Here is a 22303-nt window from a genome sequence, read left to right as displayed (position 1 = left end):
GGCCGGTCAAGACCGGGTGATCTGGCACACGGCCTTTGTATCAAGTCCAGCATGGAAGCAAGCTCGGTGTGGCAACGGGACCACAAGGCCAATGGAAACTGTCCCAGTAAAGAGGCCGTAAAGAGGAATCACCCCTAATAAACTCCGGCTCAGCTTTCCCATGAGTACTACAATTTCACTCAATCACCTCTCCGTGTTAATATTCAACTGCTCTGTGCTTTGTGATCCTAAATGGAAAAACGGTTCTGTGGAATCAGGCGCATCTCCCCACATTTGGTGTCTTCCAGACCTTTGGGATTCCCAAGATTGCTGATGGGAATTGAAGTCCACCAGGTTGGGGCAGGGGTCTTGAAACAGACATGTTGGAGAGACACGAGTACACGCAAGTGTTAAAAATAAACCACATTTTTGTTTGCAGGCAAAAGGAAACTGAGAAAGATGGTCTGCCAAGGAGACGCTCAAACAAGACGGACCCAAGATGCTGTGAGCAGAACTGAACTCTTCCGCAGACGGTTTCTTGCCAAATGCAAGAAATATTAAGAGCTGTGAGAAGAGTGTAACAACAGAAAAGTCTCTGCTTACCCAGTAAAGCTGGTGGACAACGCCAACAAGAAAAAACAGGCATTTCTTCAGATACAGCATGAATTTTGGAACTCACTGCTGTAAGTTAGGGAATCAGGCAGCACGTGTTACAAAGAGGTAGTAAGACAGAAAAACACAACAGGCAGGCCTATCGAGATCATCCATCAGTCATAACAACTAGGTAGAACCTCTCTGGCTAGAGGCAGTCTACCTCTGAATGGCATCTGCTAGGGCAGCTCAAAACACCCAAACTACCGGGTGAAAACATGACTGCCTACTGAGACTAAGCTTTACCATCTTTCTACAAGAGAAAGAAAAATGTGTGGAAGTCAGGAAATCTGGCTTGGCAGACTAGGGGAAAAGATTGCTACCACAGGAGCCACAAAAATGGTTTTATTGGGACCTCAGGATGGTGCGAAGTGGCTTGCAGGCTGGAGGGTATGCACCCCTACATAATAGGTTAAAAGTAATTTTGAAAATTTGGACTGTTCTTTCATTATTCCGTTTGCATTCTGACCTGGCGAAGCGGCAAAAGTATTATTTTACAAATGCACCCAAACTGGGGTTCCCCACTGCACGGAAACCTTTGAAGATCAGCTTTTTTCCCATATGAGGAATGCTGCTGCCTGGAAAGGAGCATTTCAGGCACTCACAGCCCAGATCGAAAGAAAAGAGAACGCCAAGCTTGAAGAGCTTCTCAAGCAGAGTTAAAATAGCACGTTGAACAGAGTTAAAATTAGTGTTTCGGCCAACTTCCTGAAGCCACACTAATGGGATCTGGAATTGTCATCAGGCATAGAAAAGACTTGGCATGTTGCACATGAAACTCTCCTCCATTGCTATGTTAAGGCAGACTTTGGCTGGATCCTGGTTGCCCTTTCCCTGGAAAGACAGTGCAGTGCGGATTCAGGAGCTCTTCCAACCCGGGACTTGAAGCAATTGACTCCAGAAAAATGAGGAGAATCCCAGAAAGGAGCCCTGCAGAAATTTTGTTCAGCTGGATGGCAAAATGGGCCCAAGTCCTATCACTTGCCTGATATTTTAAAATAACATTTCTACCATATCAATTATCTATAACGTGTGGCAATCAGTCTTTTTGTTCACTGCAGCAGAAACAATTCCTCATCTATTACCTGAGTGCCTTGAATTTCCACACTATGTAGTCATCCACATTTGGAGATATTTGCTCCATATATTTGAGGCATGTGCCAAAACACTGCTTGTAATCATATGCAAAGGCACAATAAGATCACGTTTACAAGAAAAAGCCCAGCCCCTCCACAAAGACAATAAACACAATCCCGAACATAAAGCGAGATTCCAAATTTGATAGGGTTTCTGGTGGGTTTTTTCCTCCTCCATCGCAACCCAAATTGGAATCCGTTCATATGGCGAAAATCCCGGCTCTGAATTTGAAATGCTGTTGGACTTTCAAATGCAAATTCCAACAGAAGCCTAGCATATGGTGGAGGTTAGCTCTTATTTTTCCTAATTAAATGATGCACCGCTGTTTTGTATAACAATGTTAATAGGGCATTTGAAGCTTTTGGAAGGGAGCTCACGGCCATCACCAAAAATAATAAATAAATAAATAAATAAATAAATAGGCAGCAATCGGCTGCGTTCCAGTCGAGAGAACTCTTGGATCCCCTTCCCCACACCCAATCCCTTCTTCCCCTCCAACACGAGGCTTTGGCACCTTCCTAGTTTTTGGGGTGTCAAGGAAGAGATAAAAGAGGGTCTGGGTCTGCAAGACCATGAAACTTCCCACCCACTGCATTTAAGAATCCCCTTAACCACCCACAGAAGTTTGCTTCTTGAAAACTATTTTCTCATCTCTGCCGCACAGATTTTCTGCTCTTGCTGGCAAAGTCCGGGACAGAAGCGAGCTTAACTTTGCTTTCAATTTCCCTTGGCGATCTCCCTTCCCTCGCCCCAGAAGCTGTACAAAGGATTAGGGTTGCAAGGGAAAAACTCCAAATTTTCACAAAAATGTCCCCGTCACAAGGGTTAGGCAATAGCTCCTGCACTGTGGAGTGACCAGGTGCAACCTATGTGAGACCCTTGCTCTGCACTGTCTTCACAATGGCACCTCCTCCGTGGGTCCCACGAGCTATGGGCCACTGAGATCCAGGAAGATTAAAACTTCTTGTGCCCCTCCAAGCACAGCTCAAAGGAAGGCTCCCCAAACTCTCGTTTGCAGAAGTTCGAGAAGGATGTTCTGTACCCAAACTCTTGGTTTAGACAGGGCGTGGGTTGCTCCATCTGCATTTTGGAAATCAATTCAAACTGAGTCTTGGGTGTTTTTAGGCTGTGTCTGCTTTCTAGAATTCAGCATATACGGCTCACTCCTCATACTTTTCTGGGATTGACTTCAGACCCTTTCTTTTGCTTTTTAACGAAAAGGGGAACTTTTGGCAGCTAGTTTTGGGGATGATCAGGAAGTGATATAATACCTGGGACTTGCTATGAGAAACAGCTGGTATTGGTGTGGATTGAAGGGCTACTGAAACTACCCTGATTTTTATCTCCATTGCTCCCTGTGAAGTCCCTTGGATTTCCTTCTTTCCTTGCTCCCTGGATAAGGTCCCAGGATGTCCAATGGGACAGGTCGCAATTTACCTGTTGGGAAATAAGCTTGAAACCTTTACTGTACAGGTTGCACATTTTTCCTCTGAAGACTTCATGAATTTGGGAGGTTGTGTACCAGGAATGGAGCCTCAAAGGCCAACGTGGCTGCAAATCAATTTTTAATGGTCCTGTTTTAACGGTCCTGTTTTAATGTCTGTTTTACTTGTGTAATGTTGCATGCATTTTTATTGTGGTACAGACTTCTAGGCATTTGATAACTAAATAGGTGATGATCTCTACTAAAACATGGCTCCAAAGCAAGAGACGAAAAGGGACAGTGAACACCAGGAGGTCCCGGAAGAAAACCAAGCCCCTCTTCTCTCCAGAGGGATCAGAGAATATGCCACCCTAAACTTTGCTAGAATTGCTGCTCAAGAGAAAGCAGCTATGGTCTGCGTCCCCTTGGACCGTACCCTCCAAAGTCCTCAGTGCTGTTCGTGGTTCAAATGTTGCATTCCAAGATACACATGTTTGGGAACATTAAGTACATAAATAAATGCCATTTTCTTGGTGAGTGTGTGGTTGTTTTTAAATTGCAGAGACAGGATGGAAACATAGTTCAATCAGAGTACATGTTAAAATTTGCCAACTTGATTCCAGGATCACCCAGGATAATCACAGGCAATTTAAGGAAGGAGGATCCTCTCCCAGCAATGTCTCTGGCAGATGGTTATTCCAAGATTGTCTTTTTTTGCATGTGGACCCATCAGCGCTAATGGAGATATCCCAATGCATTTAAGAAGCTATTTGGGCTCAAACAATCTTCACACCAACTGGCAAGAAAATTGCATTGGTCAATGGCACAACTGTAGGTCAGTGGCTGGCAGCGTTGCTCTTAAGATCCTAAGCTAAGCTAAGATCTGATCCCAAACTTCCCCAGACCACTGTTCCAAAAATATTATATCCATAACTCCTAATCAGGTATAGAAAGACTTTTGCATTCTCCTCGACTCTATAGTAATGGGTGGGGAAAAAGAACTTTTTGTCTATCCAGGCTATTTTAATTCTTTGTTTGGGACATGAAAGGTGGGGGTGAGAGAAAGAAGCTTGCGGAAAGCAATGCTCTACCCTTCAGAAGCCATGCCAACAAATTTTTTTGGAAAGAGATGAAAGCACACCACATTAACAATTAAGAAGAATATTCACAATAGGGAAGGTAGACAGAACACTCCCCCCCTCCCAATACATTCTTGCCAAAAGTAGCTGCAGTTTGGGAATTTACCAGGGCCAAGAAGTGGGGGAGCACTTTGGTGACCCCGTGGAGTTGCAGAGTTCAAGCAGCCAGGATCCGCTCAAATACTCTGTGAGGCGGACAAGGCCCGAGGGCAAAAGCAGCTGTGATTGTGCCTGTGTTGAGTACCTCCAGTACATACATTCGAAGTCTCCAGAAGCTCAAGGCAGGAATGCCCAAGCAAGAATGCAGAATAACTGTTTGGCGCTGCACTCTTTGTCCCAAGACTGGAACACTTCTTTCGGCATAAAATCCTGCAGCCTGGAGGTGTTTAGACACACAAACTGGGTCAGGAACCCCAGGCTTCTTAGTTCCTGCTGGAATTTCTTGCATGTGTGCAGCGGTGGACAAACGGGTGCTGCAGCAGAGAAAGGGGCAATGCTCAGAATAATTCAAGCACAATTCACTGGGGAGAAGGCCAGAGGTGCAGAAAGGACTTTGATGCTCCAGAATGGGCCCCGTTCTCTAGACGCAAGAGAAAGCAAAGCCAAGTCCTAGGAGTGAGGTTTATAAAGGGCGCATTCCATGAGCATGTCAGTAGTAGGGAAATGCCACATTTCTGGGCTGTCCAACAGCCCAAGCTGCCTACAATGCGCACTCCCCAGCAACGCAGGATGGGAGACTTGGGTAGAAGGGTGCAGTTCCCCCCTCCAGCTTGTGGGATCCTTTTTGCAGCTTGTGGGTCACCATGAAGGCAGAATTCTGGACAGATGGACCCTTGATCCAATCCAGCTTTGAGGATTCGTCTTATCTGGAGATCCCGTACGTCTTCAATCCTGAGCACCTTCCTTTAAAGAGAATGGACTCACCACTGGAGGGCAGAGTCTTTTCTGCCCAAGACCCTGGAGAGGTGATGCAGGAGGCAACCCGTCTTATTTAGGGGTCCCAATCCCTCCCTAGCCACACCCTAAATCCATCCCTATTCTAAAAGATGGGAAGACTGCTCCCTAAAGTTTACTTACTGGCAGTCCGAATTTAATGCTAAAAGAGACTGGTAGTTCAGTCTCAACACTATGGACTTGGTCCACCCCGAAACACAGATTCTTCTGGGCTCGATGGACCTTAAGGGAGCTTTTAAAGCTCTACACACACGCACGCGCACACACACTGATGTTGCAAACCTTTCTGATTTGCATCAGGCAGAAGGAACATAGACATTAGTGTATTAAGATAAGTAATCAGGTGCTGAATGAACCTCCAGAGCTAGGCAGAAGTTTCTACCAGCTCCAGAGATCAGATATCCAGGCAGGCGGACCAACACCTTTGCCCTCCACACAACTCCTGAGCCAAGGAACCAAAGAGCAAAGCTGCTGGGTCCATTCTGGAGCAGAGCATCAACAGGGATGCTGCTATAGTGATCCATTTTGACTCTTTAAAAGCGAATCAGAGGGAGGACGCTCAGCCGATGCGACAACCTCTAGGCAGAGGGAGTGATACGAGGGGTGTTTTAGGTTACACTTTCTTCTAACCAGCTGCAACTTCAAAAAGTGCTGCGTGCAGGAACCTGTTTCACTCCCTAGCAGGAGAAAAGGAGCTGTAGCACACGACCCAAATCAAAGCGATTCCTTTGATTATGAAGTTCATATCGCTTTCATGTTAAAGGAAGACATCCAGGACAAACCTGGGAAAGAGGGCTGGGGTGGGAAGGAAAATCCCCCTTTTATTACCATGTGCTAAAAATAAAAGCAATGGGGATTCCCCCACCAAACCTGAACTTCTTTTATCCAGCCCGTTTTTAATGCGCAAAGGACCTTTCATGCACAAGCCATAAAAGGGAAGTGCACAGGACACACAGATGCTGCACCTTAAACACGGGGCTCATTCAGAAAGCAAAGCGAACCGAACCAAACAAAGCAAAACTCACTGGTTTGTTTACATTTCATCAACCTCACTTTTCCTTTCTTTCAACACAAACATTTTTAAAAGCGACATTTAGAAGTCCACCGGACAGCTTTCCAGCTCTGTCAGGCAAACCCTTTTATGTCTCGACCTTAACCACAGGTAAGAATCGACCAATGCAGATGGTCTGTGCAGCATGGCTTCTTCAAACCAAGTGTTGTTCCCCCATTTTCCAAGCTTGTCCTGCCTCCCAAAACCTGCTTCCACCTCTGAATTCGAGGGAAGCAGGGTTCTTCCAGAGCGCTTTGGCGACAGGCAATATAGAAAGGAAACAAAGAACAACATTTTTTGAAAGCCGTCCTGAGACGCTAGTAGTGGATGAGTCAGAAAAGCTTTTAATAATTAATAAATAAATAATAGTAACCTAACAGTGGGCCCAGTACCTACTTTTCTACCTCCAGGTCCAGGTGATTCTCTTGTCTTCCTCCCTTCCTCTAGAGATGTGAATGCCCAGAATATCACGCAGGGGGAAGCAGGACAAAACTGGAAAAATGAGTGTTCCCTATCCCAATTTTTCTGACTTTAAGTGCCCCCCCTGCCCCCAGGCCTTGATGTTTCCATCCCCCTAGCAGGTCAACCAGAAGAGCCCTAACCTGCCATGTGAATGAGCCCCTTCACCTGCACACACCTGATCTGGAATGCTACCTACCAATTAAAAAATCAAACTCAGAATGAATGGTCCCAACGATCTTCAAGCAATTCACACCCAGAGCAGCTGAGACCCCCCCAACCCCCCCTCCAAACCAGGCCAAGGGGTGAAGCTTTCATCTTTTACCCATGAGGAAGGTAACAGCCTGTTTTCAGCTGAACTGGCCTTTGGATCATCCTCTTCCAACGCACAACTTGGAGCAAGGACAAGAAAGGATGACGGCCATTGTACATGAGATTTTTAAAAATCAACATGAGTACCTTCTGTTGACATGTCCATTTGAAGAGCTTTGGAAAGGAAAATAAACCGTCTTTACTTAGTACAACAACAACCCAGTAAGAGGGAAAACATGCGGTGTTTGAGCGGTACCTGATCCTCCAAACTGTGTGCTCGCGAGCGTTGTGGGTCGGTTTTTTCCATTGGCCACTGGCAAGGGGAACATCTGAGGGGACAAACAGTAGAGAGATTAGCACAAAGAAGTAGAGAGAAAGGATGGTGGAAGGCCGGATGGGTCACTGTTAGCTCCAAACTTTCCAAAGCTGGAGCAGTTTCTTCTTTCTTGATTGAAGGCTCAAGAGGAGAGCCCTTTCGGTTGAAACATGCTGGTTGTGGAATGAGCTCTCTGGGGCCCACTTCGTATTCCTTCCCGCATCAGGCAAAGACCTTTTTATTCTCCGAGCATTTTAACTATTTAACTTTTCAACTTATTTTTCTAATACTTTTGTTCTAATGCTTTTATTTCTAATGGTTTTATTCTGCACCACTGCTGTGCTTCTATGCTGATTCAATTCCAATTGTGTACGTTTTTTAAAGAAATGTTTTATAAACATTTGTTAACTGCCCAGAGGACCTCAGCTATTGGGCAGTATAAAGATGAAATAATAAAATAAACCAGAGGTACATGAGACTTTATAACACCCACCCCCCATCACTCAATGTAGATGACAGAATAATTCTCTCAAAAGGTGTTTGCTTTGCAACTGTTACACCATTTAAAAAATCAACCTATTATCTAAAACAGGATTTCAAAAGTCAATCAATTCATCAGTTGAATTTAAAGACCAATGACAAATGTTTAATCCATTGAACATGCTCCTTGCGTAATTGCTAGCAAAACTATTTTTCAATTAATTATTGTTAGTCCTAGTATTTATTAAAAATTGCAGGCTGACAGATGCCATCTCCAAAGAGGTGCCCCGTTCCTTTCTCCCATGCACACAGAATGCCTCTTCTAACATGATGCATTCTTTCCCAGAAGAGAATGCCTCTTCCAAAACAAGGCATCACTCCTCTTCTCTCCAGCGAAAGAGGCCATGACATCTAGCCATTTAAAGATACTTGCTGCTACAACAAACACACGCATCATTCCATAGCAAAGGAAGTGTAGTTTGTTGTGTATGGTTGCTTTGTTTTTTGTAAGCCGTCCAGAGACTTCAGTATTGCACGGCCTATAAAAACTTTAAATAAATAAATGTGTTTCTCGCATTAAAGTTTTGTGCTCGTAGGCCAACCAAATTAATTAAAATGTCTTTCACCGGGTAGGAAGCAGTGCTTGTTTGGAGGGAGAAATGGAAGGTTTCTATGATATGAACTATTCCATGTGAAAAGCGATGCAATTGACTTAAACCATCTCCAGGGTTCCCAAAGCCATGGGCACTTGTGGGAGTAGCTGGCGAGGTTGTGAGAATGCAGTCACTGGAGGAAAGCTTATTATTTAAAAAGATGCTCCTTCCTACACTGTTTTCCACCTAGTGTGTTACAGGCCTTCATTCCTCCATCAGGAACTAAAAAAAAATTGGACAGAAACCCTTATGGGGCAGAATCAAACACCACAAAATTCATTTGATCGCTATTTTAACAGTTAAAGTTTTTAAATGTTTCAATATTTTATTTTATTTTATTATCCCCCCTTCTTCACAGTTGCATTTTATAAAGTGATGTGTTTTTTATTGTTTTAATAATTAATGTTTTTATGGTAGTTTTATATTTATTGTATTTTTATCTATCTTCTAAGCCGTCCTGAGTGCTTGAAGCAATCAGAAGGGGTATAAATGTATGTATGTATGTATGTATGTATGTATGTAATAAATAAATAAATAAATAAAATCAAGCCCTCAGTCGGGACTCAAAGAATGACTTTCAATTGATCTGAGAGATGCTCAGCTTGGGTCAGGATAAAGGAAGGAAGGGAGATAAAACTTCAAACCGGTTTAAAAACATTTGCATGGTGCCAGATCAGAAAGACTGGAACATCCGCACTGGGGGAGGCACTGCCCAAATTATGCTTCCCACAGTTTTATTTTATTCATTTATTTAAAACTTTGATATGCCGTCCCTTATGCATGGCATCTCAGGATGGCTTACAATCATCAAAATCAAATATACTAAAACAGTCTCTAACAATAATAAATAATATATAGCGAATAAAACTAAATTAAGTCAAAAGTGACTGTACATTAAAATACTTTTAAAATAACAGTTAAATAAAAAGGTTTTGACCTGGTGCTGAAAAGAGTTTAAGTACAGTTCCGCTTGTCTTTTTGCCCCCTTATTTTCTGTCTGCTTTGGGAAAATTTCAGATGGGAATATGTATATAAGCACCCCCTACTGTCTCACAATTTGTCAGCACAAGTTAAAAATGCTGTGTTTGTATAAGCATTTGGTTTTAAAATGAAACTCTACATCTATCACTGTTTGATTCATTTCATTTTATTTCATTCATTTCTATACTGCCCAATACCCAAGGCTCTCTGAGCACTTAACAGAAGTTAAAAAACACACAACACAAATTAGTACAACCCCAAGCCTAGCAACTTAGATTTGGCCCCAGCTTAGACAGGAAAAAAAGTCCTATCACTTTTTCCCCCCAATATACTTTTCCCATCTACTTTCCCTGGGAGCTGAGGAATTTTTTCCATCTAGAATTGCATCTTTAAGGGCTCTCTGCTGCCAGTAGCCTCCAAGATGCAAATTCCCAACTCTCCCAAATTTTCTACCCAGAGAGTTCCTGATTTTAGCTGCATCTACTTCAATTCTCTTACAACCATCACCTCTCTTTCTCTCTGCACCCACTAGGAAAATTTGCTTTTCAAGGTACCCGTCCCCTACCAGAAATGCTCCCATTCCAAAGAATAATTCCAAAGGTGAAGACCATTTATTCTCCCAGCATCTTAACAGTTTAACTTTTAAACTTAATTTTAATCCTGCATTTTATTCTGTACTGCTTGTATCCAGCAGTTGCAACTGCTGTGCATGTTTATGTATTATGTGTTTTAATTAAAAAAAAAACCTTTTGCTAGCCACCCAGCCAGCTCAGCAATTGGGCAATATAAACACGAAATAATAAACAGAAAGAGAAGGCAGTTCTGGTGGGGGCTGCCACCTTCCACCTAAGATGTGGCACAACTTTCAAGAAGGATTCTGAACATGCCCCCATCACAAATTAGAGTCCACCTCAAGCCACAGCAGTTGCAACTGAATCAGCACCCATTGCACCAATGGGGGTGCCCAACCAATAGCCCGGGGAGAGCCATGTGCAGCCCTCCCAGCATGCCAATTCCCCGCTGCCTGCACTCCCAGATCCCTCCCAAAGAGGGAGCCATCATCACAAAGATGCTTCTTTGCCATAGAGGGTTCTAACCTTCCAATGGACCTTTAAAATTTAGCAACAAATAAATCCAATCGTTGGGATGGCGGCCTGTGACAAGCGGGGTCCCCCAGGGCTCTGTCCTGGGGCCGATCCTGTTTCATCTTTTCATTAACGACATGGAAGAAGGGGTGAACAGTCTGCTGATCAAAGTTGCACACAATACTGAAACTGGGGCAGTGGCCACAACGGAGGAGCAGGTACTCCGGATCCAGAAGGATCTGGACAGACTATGGAAGAGGGCAGGAGACAACAGGATGGCGTTCAATGTGGATAAGTGCAAGGTCTTGCACTTGGGGCATAGGAACGGGTGTCATAAGTACAGGTTAGGGGACAAGTGGCTGGAGAGCAGCACTTGTGAAAGGGACCTCAGGGTGCTGGTCGGCTGCAGGCTGAACATGAGCCAGCCGTGTGATGCGGTGGTCAAGAAGGCGAATGCCACCCTTGGTTGCATAGCCAGAAGTGTGGCTTCTAGATCGAGAGAGGCGTTACTACCACTCTACACGACTCTGGTGTGCCCGCAACTGGAGTCTTGTGCTCAGTTTTGGGCCCCTCATTACAGAAAGGATATAGCCAGGTTAAAGTCAGTGCAGTGTAGGGCCACAAAGTTGGTGGTCGGTTTGCAGGGGAAGCCGTATGAGGTGAGACTGAGGGAACTGGGTCTCTTCAGCCTGGAGGAGAGGAGACTCCGAGGGGATCTGTCGGCGACATAAAGGTGTGTGAGGGGGTGTCACACGATGGTGGGTTGAGACCTGTTCTTCCCTGCAGAGGAAGGCAGGACGCGCTCCAACGGAGCAAAGCTCAGGGAGCCAAGGCTCCATTTGGCTGCCAGGAGGCACTTCCTGACAGTCAGGACCCCGAGGGTGTGGAATGGGCTTCCACAGGAGGCGGTTGAGGCCCCATCGGTGCGGGTGTTCAAGGATAGGCTGGACGTGCACATGGTGGGCACGTTGTGAGCGGAGCCTCCTGGTGCAGGAGGTCAGACTAGATGGCCTGGGAGACCCCTTCTGACTCGCCCTGCTTCTATGTTTCTAAGATGAAAAGAAATGATTCCAGGTACATCTCTGCAAAAGCTGCACAGAGGTAGAGCCTGGGCAGCATCAGAGTCCTGAGTCAGGGGCTTTAAGCACACCTCAGTTTCCCCTTCCACCAATTTTAGGAGCAAGGAGGAAGGCTCCAGTGAGACCTGCAGGACCGCAACCAGCGGCCACAGAGCACAAGATAGAATCTTAGCCCCTTGGCCCACAATCGTCTTAGGGTCTGGAATCTAGGAGCCAATTAACTGCAGCCTGTGATCAAGTTCCAAAATTTGCTACAATTCCTCAAATCCGGGCGACTTTGTTGCTCAAGGTCTCTTTGTACCAGGACTGCACATGAGCAATCCTGGGATGCTATTATTCAGAGATATGGTCTTCCGTATCAGCCCATCAAATGCGTCAGAGATACTTGGTTGCCTTGGGGAAATTGCTTATGGACTAGGAACTTGGCCAACTTAAAGGCAACAAGCCAAGTATGATAGCAAGCAAGATGATTAGGAAAGGAATTAAAAACATGGTCCATCTCATCCTGTCCTTATTGAAAACAATTTTGCTGTGGTGGGTGGTCAAATCACACCAGTGGTAAAACTGTGGGCAAGCATAATCAAAACTATCCAGTTCTTGACTACTCCTCCTATGCAGAAAACCTTCATACATGGAATGGAATTTTTTTCAGAAATTTTTCTTCCGCTTCCTATCAGGACTCAAGTCATCAGGTCATTCAACAAAGGACAGTAGCAGAAGATATATGCCATCCTGAAAATGCTCATTAACCGCATCAGCCTTCAAAACGAACATCTGCAATCTGTCCCAGTTGTCTCTAAGTGAAAGGGCTTTTAAAAGAAAAAAAAAATGGAACAATGGAAAGTTCTAGGAATGTCTTTTAGTTAGGATGGCTCTGTGGAACCACCATGTTCAGGAGCAGTCTACCTCTTCATAGCAGCTGCTGTGGACCAGTGAAGGCAGAAGACTATTAACTGCATAGCTTTTTTGTGGGTTGCCTTAAGGTATCTTTTGGACTGCTGTGGGAAACACAGAGCTGGGTTACCTAACTCTTTGGTCAGATCCAGCAGAGGCTGATGGGAGCTGTAGTCCAAATCCCCTTCCACACTGCCAGGGCCCCACTTTTCACTTTCATCACTATGCGCACATTCTGAAGCTAAGGGTACCCATGTCATTTCCCCTATGACAATTCTGGGTATTATAAGAAACCCTTCACAAACACACAAGAATTCTTTCAGTAAGTTAGGGGATGGAAAATGAGTCATTAACCGGCATTGCTACCTTAAAACTGCCAGGAGAACAGAATGGATTTACAGACACCAAACAATAAGCGGTTGCAATAACAGCCAGCTGCTGTCTTAGGCTAAAACATATTCCAAGCAACCCAGGAGAACTACCCTACCTCTGTGCCGAGAGCCTGCAGACTACAACTCCCATGATGTGCAAATATATTTAAAGCCAGTGCAGAATGCTAAAGACGGGCAGACCAGCAAGCATGATGGAAAACCCTTTCTTCCACCCAGTGCTTTCCAAGTTGTGTACGATGGGAAGGATTTGGAGATATTCTGGCATCTAGGTGGGCGAAGGGAGTAGGAAAAAGGCTTGCTGCTCCCGCTGCGAACTCCTGCCTACTCAGGATAGAAAATGAGATGATTGCCTTGTGATTATCACTCTTTGCAAGGTGCTGGCTTTCTCTGCCTGCTTCCAGCCAGCCATGGAGGTCTCCTTATCTGAAAAAGCTTAGCCCACACGCCTTCAAAGTTCAGGCCCATGACAACTTTCTTTCAGTCAGTGTTGCCCATAAAGTAAAACCAGCAGCTGATGTCACGCACCAACTTTTAAAAACCTCACGTACACCTCAAACCCAGGGGATAAAATATGACTGGACAATAGCACAAGCAGAACAGACAGGGCAGCATGTTTTTCTCTAGGGTAGTATTTCATCTATAGGGCAATGGAAAGCTGCCAAAATTCCTTGGAAAAATGGAAAAGCTGAAGCAAGCCCAGACAACTGGAAGTTTATCCCTCAGCTCAGCAGAGAAAGAAACCAGGTGAGAATGGTACCCCCAATCCAGAATATCACCCATCCGTCAACATCCAATGTTCAGTTCTTTTATGCACACATGCAAACCCCAGACATGAATCCGCATGGGAATATAAACAAGCACACACGGCAGGGAAAGCATCCATGCACACCCCATGTGCCAAGTTCTTAGACACCGGAATCACCACCAACTCCATGAGGAAACTGCCCAAATCAATTGCAGTTCGGAAGTGAGAAGAGGTTTTTCTGGAGGTGTGGGGAACCTCTAATCACACACTTTCCCTCCAAGGAATTCAGCAGGACTTACTCCCAAGTAGGCCCAAATTTACACAACTGGGAGTGGTGAGAAAGGGGCGAAGGGCAGCGCATTGCAAGAGGAGTAAAATCAGGCAGAATCGGCTACTGGCAAGAGGGATAAACAGAATGCCACACTGTTTGGCAAAGGCAATTGGAAGAACAGAGGCGCAAGGCATGAGCGATTACCTGTTTCTCGCTCTGCCCTCCCCTCCCCTCCCCGCCAGCCACCTCTTAAGACTCTACAAAAGGGAGGCTGTTGCAATTACTGTTCCCCTTGACACTCGCAGTGCCAGAAAATAAACAAGTTGGAGCATGCAGGTCCTTCTCTGCCTGTCCGTCCATTTAACCTCATGCATGCGCTCCCTCCACCCCTTCTCCCTCCATCCCAGGGAATGTCGGGAACAAGATGGAGCTGCAAGTTCATTTCGAGATCTCCCCCTCCCTCAACCCATGCGCACGCACCGAGCGCAAGCGGCCCCGAAGAACCAAGACGGGAAAAGCATCTCACTTACCATGCTGAAGTCCAGGAGGTCACTCAGCTCCTTGTCTGTTCCCGCCACAGCCATTCTCTGTTGCTGGTTCATATTCCCCCAAAATGCCCGACCTTTTAGACATGGGGAAATGTGGGGGTGGAGAAGGGAAGTGGATGGCAGGAGGAGTGTGTGGGTGGAGAGAAAAAGGGTTTCAGTAGAGGAACAAAGTCACTTGATAAACAAATAAAAACGATCTCACTTTTGTAAATCTTTCCCAGACTTGGAAACTCTCTTATGCTGAATAGGCCAGGCGGCAACAAGTGAAATGCTGCCGACTATGCGCGGTTAGCCAATTGCAATGACTTAAAAGTCATTCTCTGCTGCACAGAGTAGAAAATCCATTAGAGGGGAGGCAGAGAAGACTTAGAGTCCTGGTGACCTGACATAAAGAAATGGCAAAAGTCGAGCCCCCTGTTGTTCCACATGCTGTTGGGAATAAAGTTTGGAGAGCATACACCTGCCCAGCCTGGGTTAGTGCCTTAAAGACACACTCATTGCCATTGATCTCCCATAATTTGCTGTGGGACAAAAACTCACTGGAAGTAACTTTGCCCCTAATGCAGATTGACTCTCAAGCTACTAGTCCATAAGAAGTCACACAACATTTTTGGGCAAGCAAAGCAAGGATCCTGGTACAGACCAAGAGGACACTTCTGCTGCAAAAGCCAAAAGCAGCCTTCCTTCCCTACCCCTAAGAAAAAATGCTATGACCAAATATATTCTGAGTTTTGCTTCCAAACCATCAAAGGTCCCTGCTCCAAATTCAGTCTGTTTGCCCCATCTGCAACCTCTGCAGGCCTTAACTCTAACACTTGCTTGTTTGAGGGTAAATCACACTGCTGTCACTGGGACCTACTTAGGATTTGGGATCTGAAGTGGATTAAAAATTTCTGCCCACTCACCTCTTCTAGACAAAAGCACTTCAGCATGACCACGTTGCTCTAGGCCAGAGCTGAAGAGGGGAAAAGGAAGGTGGGTCAAAATGAAAGATTTCCTGGAAGTCCTCTGACAGAGGAACAGGGTGGACAAATTCACTCACATCCAACCTCCTCTCCCTGTGTCAAAAACTGACTGCAATCTCTCTGGGGCAGAGAACTTCCTTGACTCTCTTCTATTTCACCTGCAACGTGCTACGCCAACCTGCCCCATATGGATACCTTCCAGATGTGATGGACTACAGTTCCCATCATTCCTAGCACATTATAGTCCCACTGGGCATCCAGTTAAGGAAGGAAAGCAGGTGTATACCAACCAACATCCTGTAAGAAGTGGCAAGTTCAGTGGTGGGGCTTAGCCAGACAGACCCAAGTGCAAATTACACCACTGAGTGGCCGCATTTCCATGGTCTCTCACAACAACCCTGTGAAGTAGGCTAAGCTTAGAGATACTGACAGGGCCAGGATCATCCAGTGAGCTTCATGGCCACACAGGGATTAAAACCCAGGTTTCCTGAGACCTAATCCAATGCACTAACCACTACAACACACTGCTCTCTGTATCACTGTCACTCTAGCCTACATCACTGGTTTGTGGAGAGAATAATAAAGATTACAAAGCGTAATGTTTTTAGACCAGCTGGACATGGATGTTTTGATGCTGTTTGGAAGATGTCCTTGTTAGGGGCACTCTAGACGTTAGTCTAAAAGCAATCTATCTAATAAAAATGTAACAACAGGATCAACGGGAGTAATGACCACATTATCAGTACTCCTTGCAAGGGAGAGAAGAAAGCTTCCAAAACAAAACTCAAGTATAATGACAACATGGCAATGCGAGCCAAGAGAAACACTTTGAAAATATCACTGCTTCTAATTGCTTCAAGTCTCTGTTTTTGCCCAGGTTGTACCCAATTTTCAGGTTATAAAACAACAGCCTCAATCCTAGGCAGACTTAACCACGCAATTCCATAGGATTAATTTTCCAGCTGGGGCACACAGACAGACCTGTCCCATAAATTTCCCAGTCCTGCACCCACTTAAACAGGGGTACATCTCATCGGCAAGGGGCAGCATAGAAATGTTCTAATAATAATAATAATAATAATAATAATAATAATAATAATAATAATAGAAGTCAATGGGATTACTTCTGAGCAGGCATAACAGAATTGTGAGTCAATGCACAACAATTCCTCTTACAAAAGAGTAAACCCATCTCAGTAAAACCAGCACTCAGCTCACTTCCACAGAAACACAAGCCCCAAATTTTGGTGTAGACCAGAGTCTCCCACCTTGGTCTACATCCAGATGCCTCAACTACATCACCCAGAATCCCCAGGCCACAAGGCTGTGGGAAGACTGTTTCTCCAAAATCCTTTGGGTTTTGTTGTTCCAGAATAAGATGCATGAAGCAATGCCCTGCAAGCCATTATTTTTCATGTCTGGGGTCTGACTTGTGTTGCCAGTGAAAGGCACTCTGTACATGCTCTTCAACATACCCTGTTTGATCAAACCTGGACCAAAACTCAAAACTACAGAGCTAATCCCCAGAAATTTCAAAGAAATGGTGCAGCAAGCATATCTTCATTATCTCTCCTAAGATAAGATAACCGTGTTAGGGAATGATAAGTGTTGGAGAAGTAGGCAGTTTTTATTGCTGTCCTCCCATAACTAGAGGGATGCAAATCCACTTTTTCACATGTTTCCTTTGTTACCTGCTTGCAAGGTGCTAGTTCACATTAACTCGGTCTCTGCAGTGGAATCCTATACATGTTTTTGTGGCAGGACACACCATGCTGGGTCCAAACGGGCTTATTCCCATGTATGCACATTTAGCACAGTGGACTTCCGAGTACAGAATCACACAGCAATCACAGGTCAGTCCAGTCTGCATTCTTTTTATTTTTAAATAACTTACTCATCATTTTCTATGTGAGAAAGCATGAAGGTTGTGTGAACATGTGTGCATGTTTTGGAGTCATCTGGCTATTTTAAAAAGCATTTTACAGCCGGTGCTTTATTTACCCCGGAAATCCTTGCATAAGGAAATTTAAAAGGAGTGAGTGTACCAAATTTGGGGATGAGAAATTTGGGAGATACAGGGAGCTGGTGGGTCTGGACATAGGCATGTGGGAAGGACTCAGCCACAGTATTTTCCCAGCAAAGAGGCAAAACCTACAATGATTATTTCTGAACGGGGGAACTTGCCATGAAAACACACACAACCTGTGCAAGACCCAAAAGGGAGAAGAAGGTGGGAGCAGGACTGAAATCAAAATTTTTGGATTCCCAGGCCACTGAAAGCTTTGTTATTTACTTTTAAAAGTAATATATGGCCTTCCAACATCTTACTGGGTGGGCGGCATCTATGCAACTGAAATCATTCCCCCCCCCCACACACACACTCAGTTAAGTGGCAAAGAACATCCATACCCTGGAACATGGGGGTCCACCCCCAACACATTCAGAGTAGGAGGCAGGGAACAATTATACACTCTCGGTTGCATAGGCGTGCTCCTTTCTGTCACACACAACCACACACAACCACACATGCACAGTTTGAGATGGGTGGAATGCACACACAACTCCTATTTAGCCCTTCTCCTCTCAACCAGCTGAAAATAACATTAAAATCTTTTCCCCAACACAATGCAAAGTAGTTTTTAATGGGCATTCTGCCTCCCCTGCTCTGAGCATTCCCACCACACCTCCTCTGCCCTTCAGCCTGACTCATCTGGGGCCACTTCTCCCAAAGAGTTGATTACTTCCAGGACAAAAAGTCCAGGCCAGCTTGCCCACTCCAACACAGCCTGCTTCACGCCTCTCCTCCCACCTTGCACCCCTACCATTAAAAAATCCAGACAAGGACAGAAATATTTCATCCAGGTCTTTGTTTTCCAAGTATCCAAGCCATGTAATTTCACACATACATGTACCTATGGGGGGGGGGGGGGGGAGAAGGAAATCCAATACAAATCAAAGTGGGAAGCTCCCACCTCAAGCAAGAAGTTTGCAGTACAAAGAGTTCCAACAGCTGCTTCCCCCCCCCCCCACACACAAACACAGGAACGCATGCATGAATTCTCCTAGTTTTTTACTACAAGGAGAAAACCACATGGTGCCCACCCTCCCCAAATTTGGTTTAATTCAAGCAGACAAGGAATCTCTTATATGCAAGCAGCTGTTGTCCAGGCCTCATCCCTTTCAGCCCCCCCACCCCACTGCAAGAAGATACAGGGTTAAATGGGGGGGGGCATCTTGAGGTTCATGGGTGCAATGATGCAGTATATGTAACCATTCTAGTTTCCAGATGGCACAGAGGGAATACCACCAATTCTGAGAATTCATTAATATTGGTATCCATAAGTACATACATGCAGCCACCTGACAGGTGCATGCCACCTTTCCTCCTCTAAGGATCTCTAGGCAGCTTACATAGCTCCGTTTTATCCTCTAACAACAATCCTGTGGGGAAGGTTCAGCTGAGACTCTGTGACCCACCCAAAGTCACCCAGTGGAGCAACTTGCTTCATGGCCAAGAAGAGTTTAGAATCCAATTCTCCCAGGTTCCCAGTCCAACATTCTCACAAGCACATCACACCGGTTTGCACACATACATTTTCCCACATATAACAACAAGAGACGCGAGTAATGGATGGCATACAAATTTTATAAATACATAAATAAATAAAACATAGCTAACTGTACAGCATGCCATCAGGACACATTTGTGAGACAGGTACACACAACCCAGTGAGAAAAAGTTGTTGAGGCCAGGACCAAAAACCAAACCAATTACAAGTTTGCTCAGAAACCCCACTGTCTCTCCTTCCAAAACAGAATCAAGAGTTCTTGTATAATTTGGGCTGAAAAAGAATAAACAGAGCAAACCAACCCAGATCACTTCCTCACAACACCTTGCACAACAGTCAGTGTGCTCCTGTTGAGGCTAACCATTGTAGAGAACACACACAGTGAAGTAACCAAAGACCAAAGAATCCACACTGCTCAGTCCAGAAACCGTTTACTTTTGAGCCTACATATCTTTTAAACTTAGGCTCAGAAAACTAACGCACAAACGTCCCCAATCATTTGAGCTCTGATTCCTGCTGAACAGGGTTCTGGTGCAAAGGAACTTGCAACCAGATGGGATGACATTTAACCATATCCATCTTATCCTTTTGCCCCATCACCGGAAGTTTCCCCCAAACCTGCATGGATGAAGTTAACAATTAGACACTTGAGAGAAAGTTAGGGGTGGGAAGAGATCAAACCTGGAGTGGAAATGAGAATATTAAACAGGTGCGCATGAAGGGGGAGGCTGGCCTGTGCTCTTATGCACCCCCAAACTGTTTTGGAAGCCTGGACTGATGCGTATGTGTGGGGTGTTAAGGGGGGAGGAATATCTGTCCATGAAGTCAAGACATATCCAAAATAGTCTACTGCAACTTTAGAGATCCTGAACTTTATTCACTGGATTTTTTGGTGTGGAGGGGTGGGAAGGGAGTGACACAGAGCAGCAGCCAGAAACTTCAGCAGCGGGGGTGGTGGGAGATAAAATGTAGGATTTAAGAAGGAGATTATGATGCAATTCTGCACATCATAGGAGCCATTCCTCTCATCCCCTCCCTGTGCGTGTGTGCGCGCATGAGTAGGAGAGTGTGTGTAGGTACATTAAAAGAACAACAGCAACAACAACAACAACAAAGAATATTTAAACTCTTTCAAAGTCAATCGGTCCAGAGCAAAATTGCCCACAAAGGAAATGTCTGGGAGGTGTTTCCTCCTTTCCCCCACATCCATGCTTCGTTTTTAAAGCTACAAAGACAGACTCACAAGGCCAGCGAATGCACAAAAAACACATCTCGAAGTAAGGTGGTTGCTTGCGTGGGAGCTGCAGCTCCCACCCCGCCATTTAAAAATGCCTCCCTCCTGCGTCCCTCAAGTACAAATTCCACGAGGCAGGGGAACGAGGGGGCTGAGACGCCCTCCTTGGACTGGAAACCCGACCTCCGTGACCATTTTAGAGATAGGAGGACGGAAGAGCTGCTCTTGACGGTCCGCACCCCAAAATACTGAGGCTGGGACACCCGCTCTCCAACTTCTCCCCAGCCCAGTTCTGGTTTCCACTAACTTCCCGCCCCATGAAGTTTAATATCACTTCCGGAGGGGGGAGAAAGAAAGGGCGACAAAGGAGGGAAGGACTACGAAGCACGTCTAACCAAAATTAGATAAAATACCAACTGTACAGGCTGAGCGGGGAAGGGCCCTGACAAAAGTAGCCGAGGCGTCCAAGTTAGTTCCATGGAGGTGTGTGTGTGTGGGGGGGGGGGGACCTAAGTCGGGTCTGTCCCCTCCAAAAAGAAAATAGTTCCGTGGAGGGGGAGGAGTCAGAGAAGGACCCCCGTTAAAAGAAAGCGCCCCTCCCCAATTGCTTGCCCCCCACCAAGCTTACCTGCTCTGATCTCTGGAGTGGGAGGGGGGTTCACATCCACAACTGGCCGTGGAGATTCCCGGGGCGCAGCCGGGGTGGGCGCCCCGGTCCCCGTTCCTGCTTTCCTATTGTTCTCCCGGCGGCGGCTGCAACGAAGGCGGCGGCGGCGGCGGCTTTTAACAATGTAAAGCGAACGGAAATGGTTTACAATGTAGCGAAGGAAGGAAGAAACGGGGGGTGAAGGAAAGGAGGATCGCGAAAGAGCGAGAGGGCAGGAAGGCACGAGAGAGGCGCTCCCCGGGCGTTCGATCCGCGCGCGCCTCTCCCGGCGTTCGATTGGCCGCCCCGCGTTCGATCGGATGCTTCGCCCCCCGCCGGAGCCTTTGATGTGGCTCAACGTTCCATCCGCTCCCGGGGAGGCAAGAGTCGTCCGGCCGCCGCCGCCGCCGCCGCCGCTCCGGGCCCCGCTTAGCGGTGGCTCACGCCCGCGGAGCCGCGCTCGCCGGTCCCCTCGCTCGCTCGCTCGCTCGATCTCGCAGGGTTTTCTCCCCTCTACTCACTGGGCAGGCGGACGGGCGCCCCCTTCTCCTCCTCCTCCGCTTCCACACATATATAGACACAGACACACGCACACGCACGCACCAAGGCCTGCCTCCTCCTCCTCCTCTCCTCCTCCTCCTCGAATATCCTTCCGCCCCAGCTAGCCACCGTCGCCAGCAGCTCCACAAACCCGAAAACGGGAGGTGGGGGGAGGGAAGGGAGGAAGGAGCGGGGGCTGGTTTTGCCCACGAGGCTCTTTCCCTCTCGCCCCTCCCCTGACGCTCTCCCCCAAATATTTGGAAAGGGAGGAATGAAAAAGAGAAGTTTGGATCTTTCTTTTTTTAAGCCCACCGAGAAGGAATTCCCAGAAGTTGGAATCGCTGGAAGAAGCTCTGTCATTACCCTCCTTCCGAATCTTTGGGATGGAAAAGAAAGGGGCTTCGAATGGCTGCCCTCGCACGTTTCAAGGGGAAGAAGGGCAGTTTCTTTACTTCAGAACCCAGCGTTTTAAAAGGGAATCAGCAATAATGAGACCCCTCTCCAATGCACAAGATCCCCCCCCCTCCTTTAAAGGCGAGAAAGGAATGAGGACCGACGGGGAGCTGTAATTTTCTGGATATTAACCCTGGCAGGGGTCAAGTTTCTCCCCTCCCCACCATAACTCCAGAGTCAAATCCCCCCCCCCCCCCCGCTGCACCACAGTTCCAGAAAAAGCTACACAATATACCAACCTGCAATGATGTCCAACAGATCTTAGACCATAAGTAGGCACTTCACTGGAAATCTTTCTCAGGGGCAGCCGCTCAAAACAATTCCCACATCTGTACGGAAAAGCCATA

The 22303-nt window shown here is 46.2% G+C and overlaps 1 protein-coding gene across 21 annotated transcripts in view; it reads right to left on the bottom strand.

Annotated features, from left to right (window-relative positions):
* Window positions 1-21542, bottom strand: part of TCF3 (transcription factor 3) — an 83904-nt gene extending 62362 nt beyond the window's left edge. For 19 of the 21 annotated variants that reach the window (XM_044453501.1, XM_044453507.1, XM_044453509.1 and 16 more), the window contains exons 1-3: window positions 20946-21362; window positions 14532-14623; window positions 7362-7434 (exon numbers count right to left, since the gene is read on the bottom strand). In XM_044453501.1, coding sequence (XP_044309436.1) covers window positions 7362-7434; window positions 14532-14603 — 145 coding nt within the window. In that variant the 5' untranslated portion in view covers window positions 14604-14623; window positions 20946-21362. Of the gene's footprint in view, window positions 1-7361; window positions 7435-14531; window positions 14624-15454; window positions 18382-20945; window positions 21363-21484 lie in introns of those variants that run through there. The other 2 variants (XM_044453502.1, XM_044453503.1) reach the window with 2 other exon arrangements.
* Window positions 21543-22303: the final 761 nt, after the last annotated feature.

This window comes from Varanus komodoensis, unplaced genomic scaffold, assembly GCF_004798865.1.
Source record: "Varanus komodoensis strain SLA01 unplaced genomic scaffold, ASM479886v1 scaffold79, whole genome shotgun sequence".
Taxonomy (NCBI): Eukaryota; Metazoa; Chordata; class Lepidosauria; order Squamata; family Varanidae; genus Varanus; species Varanus komodoensis.
The sequence above is the reverse complement of the archived record's forward strand: the minus strand, read 5'-3'. Positions and strand labels throughout refer to the sequence as shown.